Source organism: Macaca mulatta, chromosome 18 (genome assembly GCF_049350105.2).
Source record: "Macaca mulatta isolate MMU2019108-1 chromosome 18, T2T-MMU8v2.0, whole genome shotgun sequence".
Lineage (NCBI taxonomy): Eukaryota > Metazoa > Chordata > Mammalia > Primates > Cercopithecidae > Macaca > Macaca mulatta.
The window spans coordinates 41,555,399-41,571,239 of record NC_133423.1 but is presented as its reverse complement, the minus strand read 5'-3'; the positions used below and the strand labels follow the sequence as shown (position 1 = coordinate 41,571,239).

The 15,841-nt window shown below is 51.3% G+C and overlaps 1 protein-coding gene across 5 annotated transcripts in view; it reads left to right on the top strand.

The window, feature by feature from the left end:
* The window catches only part of MAPK4 (mitogen-activated protein kinase 4), a 177,394-nt gene extending 166,543 nt beyond the window's left edge, over positions 1 to 10,851 (top strand). For 4 of the 5 annotated variants that reach the window (XM_077974588.1, XM_015121918.3, XM_015121917.3 and 1 more), the window contains exons 4-6: positions 978 to 1,139; positions 4,989 to 5,202; positions 8,207 to 10,851. In XM_077974588.1, coding sequence (XP_077830714.1) covers positions 978 to 1,139; positions 4,989 to 5,202; positions 8,207 to 8,903 — 1,073 coding nt within the window. In that variant the 3' untranslated portion in view covers positions 8,904 to 10,851. 5 annotated transcript variants of the gene reach the window in all.
* The last annotated feature ends 4,990 nt before the right edge of the window (positions 10,852 to 15,841 follow it).

The window sequence follows — 15,841 nt, the reverse complement described above, 5'->3', positions numbered from 1 at the left end:
TGGGAATTCATGGCAAGGGGAGGGCCCTCTGTGCAGCTGGATGGGCAGGGGCGACTTCTCGAGGAAGGAGAGGTATGGCTGAGGTTTTAACCTAGCAGAGTTAAGTGGAAAGGCAACTCAATCAAAAAAGAGAAAATGGAAGTAACAGAAGAACAGCGTGGAGGTCAGAGGAGGACAGCAAGGAGACCCATCTGTCCAATGCCAGAAATGCCATACTGTGGCCAATGGTTGCCTGGGTGTGGGAGATGAGTTGAGTTTCTGAGACAAAGACTGAAGCTTCTCATGAATGAGAACTATGCCTCACCCATTCCCAGCATCCAGCACGATGCCTGGCCTGGAGAAGGTGCTCAATAAATAACTATTTATGGAATAAGTGAATAAATGAATGCTTGAGTCCATCCTGTCCCACCAAAGTTCCCTTGAAAACCTGGCATAGCCTGTCTTCCTTCTCCCAAGGAGCACAGAGGCCATGTGCTCAAGACACATCCCAAACCCGATTTGTTATTCCTGATTTGTTTTTCTCTTGAGAGTTTCCTAGATGGAATCTCTTAATTGGAAACCAAAAGTTATGGCTCATTCCTAGCCTTAAAATTGTTTCCTTCCCCATCCTAGTAAAGATTGTGCAGAGAGGCCTATGGGCAGTTGCTTGGAAGACCTTGAGCCAGGCTGTTCACATTCTTCAGTGCTGACTTACATCCAGCTGGTCTGTATGAGAATAGAATGCTAGGGGCTTAGATGGGGACTTGCAGACCACCAGATTCAATCCCTTCTTTCTACTTTTAACAAAGCCAAGCCCCAGAGATGTCAGCCACCTGCCCACAGTTGTGCAGCAAATGAAGACCAGAACCCCGGTCCCAACCCAGTGCTGCCCCACTGCCCTGTGTTGTTCCTCCCAGAACACCTGGCACTGCTTTCGGGCTACTGCACACCACAGCCCCTTGGGCAGCACACTTAACCATCTGGCATTCCCTCCCCAGGGGCCCATGAGCTGGAGCAGATGCAGCTCATCCTGGAGACCATCCCTGTAATCCGGGAGGAAGACAAGGACGAGCTGCTCAGGGTGATGCCTTCCTTCGTCAGCAGCACCTGGGAGGTGAAGAGGCCTCTGCGCAAACTGCTCCCTGAAGTGAACAGCGAAGGTACCTGAGCCTGGCAACCAGGACAAGTGTCCCGGGAGGATGAGCTCGGCTCCACCTTGTGGGGTAGGGGGCAGGCAGGTCTCCTTCCAAAAGGGCAAAGCATGGTCCTTGGAAATAAAAGTCAAGGCTCCCCTGCCAGTGGGCCTTTGCCCTAACTACTTCCAAGCTGTGGATGCTGGGCCTCAGGAGTCCATTGGGTAGTCATGAGTGTTCTACCCTTGTTTCTGCTTCCTTTTGCTTCTCGTCTTCCTTGCTTGCCTTCCTCCCTCTCTTTCCTTCATCCTCCCTTATGTTTTTGTCCTGGAAGGCATGGTGTGGTGCAAAGAACAGGTGCTTCCTCAGCCTGAGGGCAAGACCTGGGTCCCATTCCACCAGTGATGAGCTGTGTGGCCTCAGACAAGGCCCTTCGGTCCTCAGGCTCACTCCCTCTGCTGTATATTCAAGGCCCAGCAGGCCTGGGAAGAGGCAAAAGGCTCTAGCTGGCTCTAGCTCTCAGAGGCTCAGGAGACTCAGTCTAGGTGACAGCATCCCTCAGCAACCGAAATGGCCATCTCGTGACAGGTGCAGAACAAGGGAGGCAGGCCTCAAGACCACACTGGGGGCATTCAGTTCTGCGCTCCATTTATTACAGGACAGAAATAGACCAAAGGTGATAAATCTGGTGACAAAAACTCAGGTGCGGCACAGGTGAAAGGCGGGCTCTGGATGAAGTAGGATTGAGGGGCCCAGTGTCCTGCCCACCTGCCTCTCAGTCTCCAGACATGCTCCCGAGAACCCTTCCAGAACCCCTGCGACTCTGAGCAGCTGTTTGGAATCCACCGGGCCAGAGGAAAGTGACAAGATTGTACAGAAGCTTCATTATCTAAGAAATGCCTTAAAAACATCTGGGGTGGGTGAGCCTAGGGAGGAGTTTCCGAGGGGCAGCGGCTTAGGAGTTAAGGTGAAGCTTGTACGGTAGCAGGTAACACTGAAATCTCCGTGGTTTAACCCACTTACGGTTTATTCATTGTTTACCTCACATCCAGGCAGAGTTGGGAATGTGGATGGGCAGGGGAGGATGAGTGGCTGTGCCCGGGACCCAGGCCATCAAGTCTGCCATCTTCAGCAGGTGGCTTTCAAGGTCACCTTGGGCATTCCCTTCCAGCCAAAGCCAGGGGAAGAGAGAGCAGAGACTCTTGCAGGAGGTTTTTCTGGGTCAGGCCTGGAAGTGGGGTACACACAGCACTTCCACCCCCATTCCATCAGCCCCAGGCACACAGTCATCTCTCACTGCAGGAGGGGCCGGGAAAGGCAGGCCAGCAGGGTGCCAGGATGAGGGTGTCACATGGGACATGACTGCTGCCTTGAAACAGGAGAAGGGAAATCATGGGACAGAGAGGACATGCTGCTTTGGGGGAACCACTGAAGGCAGAGGTAGGCCCCAGGGTACAAGTTAAAGCAGGGAGATTTAAGTTTGATAAAAGGAAGAATTTTCTGGGCCAGGTGTGGTGGCTTACACCTGTAATTCCAGCACTTTGGGAGGCTGAGGCAGGTGGATCTCTTGAGCCCAGGAGTTTCAGGCCAGCCTGGGCAACATAGGGAGACCCCGTCTCCACCAAAAATACAACAAATTAGCTGGGCATGGTGGCACATGCCTATAGTCTCAGCTTCTTGGAAGCCTGAGGCAGGAGGATCACCTGAACCTGGAAAGTTGAGGCTGCAGTGAGTCATATTTGCGTTACTGCACTTCAACCCTTCAACCTGGGCAGCAGGAGTGAGACCCTGTCTCCAAAAAAAAAAAAAAAAAAAAAAAAAAAAGAATTCCCTAGTGTTTGGGCTTCCCAGAAGTATCTGGGCACCTGCAGGAGGACCTCCAGCAGATTTTCATCCATGATGGAGTCTGTGGAACAGCTCTGGGGTTGGTACTTGACTTTTTTTCTTTTGTAACAGGGTCTCGCTTGTCACACAGGCTGGACTGCAGTGGTACAATCATGGCTCACTACAACCTCAGCCTCGAGGGCTCAAGTGATCCTCTCACCTCAGTCTCCTGAGTAGCTGGGACCACAGGCGTGTGCCACTTTGGCTGGCTAACAAATAATTTTTTTTTGTAGAGACAACCCACTACTGGCCCACCTTGCCAACTACTACTTGTCTTGCTAGAAACAAGTCCAGGGTGATCTCAGACTCCTAGGCTCAAGCAATCCTCCTTCCTTGGCCTCCCAAAGTCCTGGGATTACGGATGTGAGCCACTGCCCCAGTGGTGGTACTCATCTCTTTTAAAGATGATACTGCCTGCGCCTCAATCTTTAGAGCTTTAATTTTCTCATTTCCTTGTCAAAAGGTCAAGTCATAGCTGGGGCCAAAAAAAGGGCCAGAGGCCCAAAGAGACAAAGACTTGCCCAGACTTGAAGCTGGGCCCCGCACTAGACTGCCCGATTCTTCCAGTCCTAGGAATTTGTGAGGCAGATCCTCTTTTAAGTTTGCAACTTCAGACCCAGAAACACACTGAGCATCAGACTATTGAGGGTGATCAGAGTTATTGCTGCTTAACTAATTTGGGGATCTAGAGTTACACTGCAGCACTGCGTCCTCCTGGGAGGCCAGTGACCTTCTGAATCCATCGATTTCCTGAATCACTGATGAATTTTCTTACAAAGAGATCCAGGGCTGGTGTGAGGGGCAGGTTAGTGGTGCAGGCTGAGGCCCACCAGGGAGCCCTCGGAGGATGGGCAGCCTGGGCCTTGAGCTCAGCTCCATTTCTCCCTCTCCATGTGGGCTGCAACATGAGGAGCCAAATCATGATTTAAGCAGACCTCCAGAGATGCCAATGCTGAGAAGGAATTCAAACTTCTAGGCTAGACCTTGCCCTGAGATAACCCGGGGCAGAGTTCCAAGAGCAGAGCTCCCAGGGTACCCAGCCCTGCTCAAGGGAAGGGGCCACGAGTGCCTGTGTGCAGAGCTGCTATCTGCTGAATCTTGGTATACATTCATGCTGGTTAGCAGCCTCTCATACAAGGCTTCTGAATGTCCCTTCCCTTCCCCAGGTTCCCACTGCCCAGAACTCCCCCTTGATCCAGCCATGAAAGGACTACTGCTTGGCAGAGCAGGGGAATTCAGCCTGGTTGTTCAGTATCTGTAATATCTATCCATCCATCAAGGCTGTCTGCCTTTGTTGAACTTTCAGGGGCAGCATATGGTAGGAAGAGCTCTGGATTCGGACCCAGGAGCTCTGGGCTGTGGAGACCCTGTCCCACCCCTTGACCACCGCATTCACCTTTCTCAGTAAGGCTTTTTACTGCTGCACCTGGCACTCCTGTCTCAGGGCTTCCTCAGGAGCAGGCTCCTCCATCCCATGCCAGCAGCCCCTTAAAAGCCATGACAAAGGGAAGTTGGTGTATAAATATCCCAGCTTCCCTGCCCCACAAGGGGAACCACCTCTGAGTGTGGCCCACACCATCTCTGGAGGATCCCAGGTGCCCACAGGAGTAACCTGTCATGAGTGTGCCTTCTTCTGGTTCCCCCTCACTCCCCCACCTGTGCTTGCTGGGATCCCCCACCACATAAACTACCTACAACCCCAAGCCTTGTCTCTGGTTCTGTCTCTGGAGAAACCCAGGCTGAGGCTGGACCTTGAGCAAGTCACTTGATTCTCTGAGTCTGTTTAATTCATTTGCAAAATCTAGAAGGCAGCATCTGCTTTATCTTTGTCACTGGATTGTGGCAAGGGTCTTGAGAAAGAAAATGGCTAAAAACCTTTTAACAAATGCAGAAGCACAGACACCAGCACAGAATGTCACCATGCTGAGGAACCTCCTTCTGAGCTCGACAAGGGCAACAAATGACTTTCATGTCCGGCTTTGCTCCCTGCAGCCATCGACTTTCTGGAGAAGATCCTGACCTTTAACCCCATGGATCGCCTAACAGCTGAGATGGGGCTGCAGCACCCCTACATGAGCCCATACTCGTGCCCTGAGGATGAGCCCACCTCGCAACACCCCTTCCGCATTGAGGATGAGATCGATGACATCGTGCTGATGGCCGCTAACCAGAGCCAGCTGTCCAACTGGGACACGTGCAGTTCCAGGTGCTCACAGCCCTGGGTTCCAGAGCCCACATTTCCCTGTCCTCCCATTTCTATTTTGCCTCATCCTCCATGACCTTTCCCTCTGTCTCCCAAGTTGCATAGCTCATTGGGCTACTTCTCCAGCTTAGCTTCCTGCCTTTCTCTTGTCCCCAGACACTGCTGGTAAATGACCAGTGTGAGCTGCATGTGTGGGTCCGGGGCTTTCCTTTGTGCAACATCCCCAGCTTCCCTCACCACCCTGAGTCTACTGAACAGGGGGTTCAATACAGTGCTCCCCAAGGATTTAGTGAGCACCATGGTAGGAGCTCACTTCTAGCAGCCTGGGAACTTGCCCTTGAAAACTAAACTGCAACAATGCAAGTCAAAAAAACAAAGCAGAGATTACCATTGCAAAACGCTTTCTCATGTTTCACGTCGGTAACTCTTGAAAGTGCCATTAAAGACCAGGTGTGGTGGCTCACACCTGTAATCCCAGCATTTTAGGAGGCCAAGGCAGGAGGATCGCTTAAGGCCAGGAGTTCCAGACCAGTCTGGGAAACAAAGTCAGACCCCATCTCTACAATTTTTTAAATTAGCCAGGTATGGGGGCACACGGCTGTAGTCCCAGACACTGGGAAGGCTGAGGCTGGGGAATCCCTTGAGCCCAGAAGTTTGAGGTTGCAAAGTGAGACCCTGTCAAAAAAAAATGCCACTGACGGGGGCTGCATTATTATTGCTCACTGACACACAAGGAAACTACAGCTCCTAGGTTAAGAGACTGGCATCGTGTCACGCCCCTGATGAGCCTCTCTGCAATCTGCAGCCATGTCAGATGCTGCTAAGCAGTTATAGGACCATTTCCTGCTAAACTGGGCTTGGCTACAGAATCCTCAACAAGTGTCCCTGGAAGCCACTACCAGTGAATCAGCGCTGGGTAGAAGATGTATTTTTAAACAATTTCTGCCTAGGCACGTAATGATCTCTTAGATCTTCTCCTGTTCTGACGTTCTTAGATCAGGCAACTAAACATTTGGGTGTCACCATCTGCTAATTCTGGGAGGGAGTGCTGGTAGCTGCTCAGTTTAGAAACAGCAGTCGAGGGCTCAAGCAGCTAGGACTTTGAGGGGGCCTAACTGGGAGTCCCACTGCCGTGGGAATGTGACAGCTAGTTACATAAGTGACAGATGAGCAATTTCTCCTTTTGAGTCATTTGACAGATGACGGGTTTCAGATTAAGGAGGCACCGAGGGAGGGCCAGGGCAACGCTGCTATTTTTGGACAGGTTTGCTGGCTTGTTGTTGTCAATTGTTGTTTTCAAGCACTGCCAACAAAGAGAGATTAATGAAGACTCACTCTGTCTTCTGCCACCCCCGGGGCAGGCCTGCCCTTGACTGTGGTTCCTGGGGCCCCTTCCCCTTCCTCCGGAGAGCCTTGGGACAAAGAGCATTGGCTCAGTGAGAGTCATCCTATACCTTCTGCAACTGTGGCGTAGGGTTTTGCCAGAAAAAACTGTCACATGATTTGTTGCTGCCTGTTCACACTGACCACCCCTAAACCTGGTGCACCTGTGCTCCCGACCTTTCCCATCACACCTGCCTGAGGGAAGAGGATGACAAAGGATCTTGCTGCTGTGGGCAAGCTACTTACCCTCTTGGAATGCTATTTTCCCAGCTGTAAAGTGGGGGTGATAACACAAAGTCCACAGGGTTACTATGAAGACTACAGATAATGTATGTTTGGCACTTGGAATAGAGCAGCCAAGGGTCAGGGCCTTCACACTCTTACTCCTGGAAATCTCTGCCCAAGGCCACTCAATCGAGGAGGCAGGGTTCAGCTCGAGGAGCGATTCCTGCCCTAGCAGCGTCACTGGGAGGTGGGCAGTGCTGAGGCCTTCCTATGCCTCTCCATTCACACTCTGTGGGCTGCAGCTGCCAGGTCTAGCCCCACACAGCCGAACCTCCCTCTCCTTGGTCTATCTGTTGGGCCTGCTCAGGGAGTAGCTGGCTGCAGGCTGATGTTCTCTGTGCTCCCTGCCTGCCCCACAACCCCAGGGTTCTACGTAGAGCACCTGCACAAGGAAGGGAGGGCTCCGCCGTAGCTGGTGGCCCGCCTGTCTGCCCATCTGCCCTTCATTTGCTCTTGGCTAGCTGACTTCACTCTCCATGGCTGCAGGGCAGTCGAACAGGGCAGAATGCCAAAGATCTTCAGCTTCTCCGGAGGGTGTCTGTAACCTTTCTGTAGGTCCCACCTACCCTGCATCAATGCAAGGTGCTATGGAGCCCCCAACCAGATCCACCAGGGCAGGGGTTCCCAGCCCTGGCTGTACCTTAGAATCACCCGGGGGGTCTTCAAAACATGCTGATGCAGGGTCCTACCCTAGACCTACTCAATCAGAATTGGCGCAGGGAAGCAGTGAGGCAGGCATGCTATTTTATTTTTAATTCCCCTATGTGACTCTAATCTGATCCAGGGTTGAGACGCACTCACTGGAGCCTTGCTCCTCAAAATGTGGGTCCAAGGCCCAGCAGCATCAGAGCAGCTGGGAGCTTGTTAGAATCTCAGGCCCCATCTCAGATTTACAGAATCAAAATCTGCATTTTAGCAAGACCCGCAGGTGATTCGTGCATCCATCAGCATTTGAGAAGCATTACACAGGTGGATCCGCTGGAAAGTTCCATGAGGACAGGGACATTTGTTTTGTTCACTGCTGTACTCAGTAATATCTAGAACAGTGAGTGCTTGGCGCACAGTAGGTGCGCGGGAAATATCTGCAGGGTTTTGAATGCGTACAAAAGAACACAAGAGTTAAGCCGAACAACCTATGCCCCCAGCTGAGCCCTCAAGGCTCGCCATTACCTGTCCCATCACCCTCCCACCTTGAGGGATGGGGGTCGGAGGCAGGGGGGATCGGGAAGGAATGGAAGGCAGGTGTGTGAGTGGCAAACAGGGATTAGAGGGCTTGGCTCCCTCCCGGAAGCCACCCGGCTCGGACGTCCAATCACCGCCTCCGTTTGTACCCTTGCAGGTACCCTGTGAGCCTGTCGTCGGACCTGGAGTGGCGGCCAGACCGGTGCCAGGACGCCAGCGAGGTGCAGCGCGACCCGCGCGCGGGTTCGGCGCCGCTGGCAGAGGACGTGCAGGTGGACCCGCGCAAGGAATCGCACAGCAGCTCCGAGCGCTTCCTAGAGCAGTCACACTCGTCCATGGAGCGCGCCTTCGAGGCAGACTACGGGCGCTCCTGCGACTACAAGGTGGGGTCGCCGTCCTACCTGGACAAGCTGCTGTGGCGCGACAACAAGCCGCACCACTACTCGGAGCCCAAGCTCATCCTGGACCTATCGCACTGGAAACAGGCGGCCGGCGCGCCCCCCACGGCCACGGGGTCGACGGACACCGGGGCGCGCGAGGACGAGCCGGCCAGCCTCTTTCTGGAGATCGCGCAGTGGGTCAAGAGCACACAGGGCGGCCCCGAGCACGCCAGCCCGCCCGCCGACGACCCCGAACACCGCCTGTCTGCCTCGCCCCCCGGCCGCCCGGCCCCGGTGGACGGTGGCGCCAGCCCCCAGTTCGACCTGGACGTGTTCATCTCCCGCGCCCTGAAGCTCTGCACCAAGCCGGAGGACCTACCGGACAATAAACTGGGCGACCTCAATGGTGCGTGTATCCCCGAGCACCCTGGCGACCTCGTGCAGACCGAGGCCTTCTCCAAAGAAAGGTGGTGAGGGCGGAGGGGCCGCTCCAGTCCCCGCAGAGCAGGAGGCCCCCAGAGAAAGCTGGGGCTGGCAGCCCTTCCTGCCCCTCTCTGCTGCCTTGGGGTTAGCAGGACGCGTGAAGGATCCGAGGAGCGAGAGGAATGTCCATTTCTTAAACTGCCTTAATAACTAGCCTTTAACCTCTAGGAGCGGGTTTGAACAGGACCCTGGCTTGGGGGTTGATCACTTTCCCAGCAAAGGGGAGACCACGTGTGGTGCACAGGGAAGAAATAGCCTTAGACAGCAGTCTGCGGGCCCCACCTGGGTGACAGGATGCAGAGAAATCTTGCAGAGGTAGCTCCGAAACCACCTGGCCCAACTAGCCTCAACTGACAGCTGAGGAAAGGCAATTAGGCCCAGAGACCAAGAGATACTTCTTAAGATCACAGGCTTAGTGTGAGGACCAGCTTTAAATCCCAGTCTCCTGGCCCCCAGGCCAGGGTCTGTCCATTATAGAATGTCTTCCTCTGTTGGGGTCGTTCTGGCTTTTTGCTTAGAAACTTGATCTGAGATGTTTCTTCCCTGTCCATTACCATTCGATGTTCTTTTATTCAGAGCAATGTTTCTCGTATTCTGAAACTGGAAACTGAACCAGTTTGTTTCTCCGAGTCACCAAGCATACTTTCCTGGCTCCCCAAGTACTTAAATGTTTTCATCTGTCGCACCCCTGTATTTGCCTCACCCCTGCACGGTCTGAAATCTTCCTTTCAGGTCAGAACAGTCTGGGGTCTGTGGGTAAAATCAGCCCTTCTCCCAGGCCTGTGCACACCCCCTCAGCACTCCCTATGCACTTTCCTGACACACGCAAAGACAGCCCTCGTTCCCCTGTGGGCGTCCTACCCCAGTGAGGTTGAAGGCAGCAATTCCAAGAATCGCTCCAACCTCCCTGCCAGCACTCCCCCTTCACCCCACACCCTGCGCCCCCCCCCACCCCCCAACAGCTCCTCTCCAGACCTACCTCGGGACTAATGTTCTCTACACAAACTGCTCATTTGGAGGACAGCAGTGAGGTTCTGCCATAGAGAAAATGTGTTAGGAGAGAAGGTTTCACATGGAACCCACCATCCCTCATCGATACTTTCCTGAGTTTGATCATCCATGTAGCCTTGACAAAGAGCAGACCCTACAGAAATGTGTTGGAGAGCACGTGACCTTGGGGGCAAGGAATCCAGGAAGGTATGAAAGGAGGGCTGTCAACAGCAAGGGCTCTTAGGGGTCAGGCACCAGCATGGAGACCTCATGACAAAGGAAGGGACTCAAAGTAGCAATGCCCCTCATAGTGTAGGCTAAAGTGAGTTTGGTGAATGCAAACCTGTGTGCTCACACACACAGCATGGGGTAATGGTGTGTAGACACAGGCCCTCTGCAGAAGCATGGGGTGGGGACACTGACAGCCCCTATCTGGTCCCCAGAAACACTGCCACTGGTGTTCAGCTCCTTCTCTTCCCCCAACACTCCCAAAGATACCCACAGGAAGTCCAGCCGGTCTGTAGGTAGAGGATTCCCCCAGTCTTGGTCTTGGGCTGCATTCATCCTCACATCACAGCACCTTAAAGCTAATCAGCAAACTATACTTTGTACATGGAAACCTGCAACACATTAGAAACTTATATTTAAAAACAATTACTCACACTGACCAATTTTTAAATGGAGAATATGTAAATAGGAAGTGTTTGGGTTTTGTTATTTTTTGTTTTTTCTTTAAGAAAAAAATGTACACCACTCCTCATGTGCCATTTTGTCCTCAGAGGGCGGCTTTACTTTTTTGGTAAAGGAACAAGCTGCTGGCCTTGACCAGGAGTTCATATATAACTGTTATTACAGAGGTATTGTTATAACTACTCATGTTTTTAAAAAAATCTATTAAACATTATTAAACTTGATCAGGTCAGGCCAAATAAAGTTTTATTGGAACACAGATTTGTTTATTTATTATTCATTTATGTACTATCTGATCCTGTCTTTGAGAGTGCTAAGAGCTAGCTGGCTTCTGCCTGCGCCCATGAAGGCCACTGTATTTGGGGGTGAGGGAAGGACTGGGGAGGGGATAATCTACAGAAACTGGTAATCAGGAGGTGATTCCAGAATCACCTGGTGAGGCCTGGTGTCCATATTGTGAATTTCAAACTATATCTTGGAGCTAACTCCAAACCTTCTGTCCGGTGCTGGTTCTCTCCTCTAGTCACGAAAGTTGCAAACATCATGAGATTGGGGGGAACCAACCACCTAAAAATTCCCACCCGCGCTACCCCTCACAGATGCCTGAGATCCCATCCATCTGAAGTCGACCCCTTTGTAATATTAAACTGTTAGTCTTCATTTGTAATTCAACAAATACAGTTGACCCTTAAACAATACGGGTCTTTTGGCTAAAATAACTTTCTACTGTTGAAATGCACCTGAGCTAAGAGGAGCAGCCTGTTAAGCCAATTATCAGATTATTTCCAAAGTGTCTGCTGAGAGTGGCCATGCTGAGTGGATGCAGGTGAAGGGAGGCCAGAGCCAGGCCAGAGACCTGGTTGAAATTTTATATCGGAGAAGACTTGAAGCCCAATGTGAGTCCTGGGCTGCTAGAATGTAGGAAATGGAGTGTGGAGAGAGGGAATCGAGAAGCACAAACAGCAAACAGCACCAAAGAGGAAGGAGGACCGAAAAAGGAGGAAAGAGGGCACCCTAAAGGAAATAGTTCATAACCTCATCCAGCCACCTGATTCTAAGATGAAAACTTCTGTTGGGAGGGTCCCAGGTCTACCCTATGTGATAACATAGGGATCAGCAAACTATGGCCTCCAGGCCAAGTGGTTATATTGGAACATAGCTACGCTCATTCATTTACATATTGTCTGATCCTGTCTTTATTTTTATTTATTTATTTATTGAGATGGAGTCTTGCTCTGTCACCCAAGCTGGAGTGCAGTGGCACAATCTCAGCTCACTGTAACCTGCCTCCCAGGTTCAAGCGATTCTCCTGGCTCAGTCTCCTGAGTAGCTGGGATTACAGGCGCCCCACCCCCCAATGCCCAGCTAACTTTTGTAGTTTTAATAGAGACGGGGTTTTACCATGTTGGCCAGGCTGGTCTTGAACTCCTGACTTCAAGTGATCTGTCTACCTCGGCCTCCCAAAGTGCTGGGATTACAGGCATGAGCCACCACACCAGGCTTCTGTCTTTACTTTTAATTGTGATATTTTATATCATGGACTTTCTGCAATAATATTTTCTAAATATTGCATTCAAATATTTATCTTGGTTACTGAGGTTTTTGGCACCCTTGAATTTTGTGCCCAACACAAGTGTGACTCACTGGCCCTCAACCTAGTCTTGGCCCTCATCTATATGGCTGCCTCCATTCTACAGAGTTGAGCAGTTGCAACAGAAACCTCATGGTCCACAAAGTCTAAGACATTTATTACCTGGCCCTCTCCAGAAAAAGTTTGCTCACCCCTTGTGTAAGATGCTATGTGGCCTCCACGTCTTTGTGAATAAGTACACAACTTGCCTTGTCTTTTCTAGCCACTGACATTCCAATTCAGAAATGCCACATTTCCATGACGTTTTCTAATTACACATCCTATTTTCATGACATGATTCTCTCATTACACATCCACATTTACTTTCCATTCTTTAGAGAAATGTCTTCGTTTGCTAGTGAGAAGTTTCTAAAAGTGTGGGAACCATCCTACTTGAGCTGAGGCTGAGGGGACATTATGCCAGAGGTTACGACCATAATTAGAAACCAGGCTTTTTGCTGGGATGGTTAGAACAGGCAAAAGCTCAACTTGAAAGCTGTGGTTCTCGATTGAACTAGTAAGCTCCACATGGAGAGGGAAAATGTCTGATGTCCCCAACTGCTTGGTCATGAGTCAAACTGTAGGAAGGGTATGTCGAGGAGCATCTTCTCTTCATTGAGACTGAACCACTGAGAAAGCCCAGGAATACCTGCCTGGGTAATAGTCCTGTCTTCATTCATTATTCAATGAATATAAAAATTGTAGATGGGCATTTACAGATCATCTAATCCAACCGCCTTATTTTGCTGATAGGTAGACTGAAAGCCAGAGCAGCAAAGTAATTTGCCCAAAGCCACACAGTTAGTGGCAGAGCTAGAACTAGAGCCCAGATAGTCTTTCCAGGATAAACTCGTCTCATTCAACCTAACTGGGATACAGACGCTGGGACTGAAACTTGGAGGAATAAAATCAGCCCTGAGGATGAGGACAGACAGACCACAAAGGCAGGAACCAGGCCATCATAGGCCCTATGCTGTGCTCACCTCTTTGCCTGGGTGCTGGAGCCCTGAGCCTCTGGATGCCTGGAGCCCCAGGGCTGCCCTTAGTAATGGCTTTCTGCCCCTCCAGACAGTTCTGCCTAGCTTGGGGCCTGATCTGTGTAGTAAGGAAACAAAGAAAAGACAACAGGGCACTGGCTTAGTTTGATTTCCTTCAGCGCAAACCCTGAGATATGGATTCAAGTGCAAGGCCGTGGGTGAGGAAACACTGAGAGGGTAGTGGGGAGGTGACAGGGAAGAGAAGGAAGCAATAAACAGTGCAAGCTCCTGCTGTGGGGAACTGTAGCTGTGTCCTGGCGGGGAGCTCCAGGAGGCAGAGTGCAACACACACCTGCAAGATGTCCCACTGCAGCCAGGCCTGGGTTGAGGACTGCTCTCCTGGGATGCTACCTCCCCAGCACCTCTGGCCTGCCCTGCACTGCAGCAGAATGGGCTCCAGTGGCTAGAAAAAGGCCACAGGACCAGGCATGGTGGTTCACACCTGTAATCCCAACACTTTGGGAAGCCGAGGCAGGTGGATCACCTGAGGTCAGGAGTTGGAGACCAGCCTGGCCAAAACGGCAAAACCCCGTCTCTACCAAAAATACAAAAAACTTAGCTGGGCATGGTGGCACATGCCTGTAATCCCAGCTACTCCAGAGGTTGAGGCAAAAGAATCACTTGAACCTGGGAGGCGGAGATTGCAGTGAGCTGAGATCGCACCACTGCACTCCAGCCTGGACGACAGAGTGGGACTCTGTCTTGAAATAAAAAAAAAAAAAAAAAAAAAAAAAGAAGGCCATAGGCAAAAGGCCACAGGTGCTGACAGATGGGAGTTGGGCTGGCACACAGAGAAAGGTGAGGGCCAAATGGATATTGGTAGAGTACCGACAGGTGTCAACAGTGGGATTTAATAGGAAGCAGGTCCAGGACCCAAGCAGAGAACAGCTGCTTAGTGCTGGCAACACACTCCTTGCCCTGGCTTGGGTTTTCTCAACTCTTCCTGGCCCTCCCTTCTTCCCTATAAGAATAAAAACTGGCTTTCAGTGATGCGTGGCTTTTCTTTTCAATCTCCCACACACCCCAAGTGTACCATCAGTTTCCTACCAATAGTCTCACTAATCAACTTTGGGATTAGCAATCCCAGCCATGGTTGAGAAGTGTTGGTGTCAAACCAGTGGGGTCTTTGTGTCAGAGCCTGCTAGTAGGCCTGGGGCTTAAGTGAAAGAGTTGTGTGCTCTTGCCTGACTTGAGGGCCATTTTGGTCCTTGAGGTGTGAATTTCACCTCATTCAATTACATTAAAAACTTCACTGAGAACCCTTCTAGATGTTGACACCTGAGATCTCAGAATTGAAATTACTTAGTCTACACTGATGTTCTCCCTGGCTCTGCACATTCTTGACTCACCAGTATCTGAACACTCCTATGCCTTGATGCCTGTTAGTGCCTAGTGGCACACATAAGAGTGACAATGTGGCAGGGCTGAGTCCAATCCATAATCAGGAAACCAAGCACAACCCACTAGGGGACTGAACCCATGGCTCAAGGCTCCGTGACACAGTACTCCCACCAGGCAGCTCTGCTAAACTCTGGGCCACACTCCATTTCATTAGTAGTGAATGGCTCCGTTTCCATCAGAAACCAAAAAGAGCCATCTCGAGATTGGAGTGAGACCAGTCTCAAGGCCCTTGCAATGGGCTCATGTTGGCCCTTCAGTGCACCTACCCAACATACAGGCTCTGTAGTGGGAAACAGGGAGCATAGGAATAACGCAAGTGTGTGGCTGACAGCAAGACCGTGTCTTCAACAATTGCTTCATCCTGTCTCCCAGAACTGCTCACAGGTACACGAAAATGGTTTACATCTTCTCTCCTATAATTCAAGGGCTCAATACTAAGGTAGAGCTTTAAACATTGAGAAATTCAGAAACAAGGACGCTGTGAGCCATACTGTGAGTTTTCCACTCCACTGATAGTGTCAAAATATGACTGTGGGGTTGCAATGGCCATCAGAGTTTGGCCATTGTTGTCTTGAGTTGGTTCCCTAAAATCAGTGTCTGAGATGGGCATTTGGGGGGCAGTGATTCACTGCAGGAATGCTCTAGGAAGTGGGGGATATAAGAGACCAACAGAGTATCAGCTTCCTGTATTTCCCCTTCCTAGACCAGGGGGATCTCAGCAGGCATGTGGTCCAGGCTACAGACCAGCTTCAGTCTGGTCCCACCAAGAGCTCTGGAGCCTCAATTGCACTGTAGAGTGGGGCCACCTTGAGAAAAGAGGCTGGCCTTTGGTGCCACCATATCATCCAGTCATGGCTGCCAGCTGGGGAGGGTGGGGCGAGGGAACAGAACTTATTCAGCCAAGAGCAACTCTAGAGGCAGCTGCGAGCCATTTAGCAGCCACAACCCAGAGCAGCTGGATGATGGGTACACTCCCTGCTGCAGGGGATCTGGGCAGGTACCACCTGCATTGCAGGGCACTGCACTAGGCACTACGGGGGATAAAGAGGTAGGAGAAGGACCCGCCCCCAGAGGATTTTATCATTCACATGGGAAAATGGGACAAATATATAAGATCTCTGAGGTGCAACTAGGAGACCTTCAGCGCTCCCCACCTGGTGAGCCCTCCATGGCCCATCATT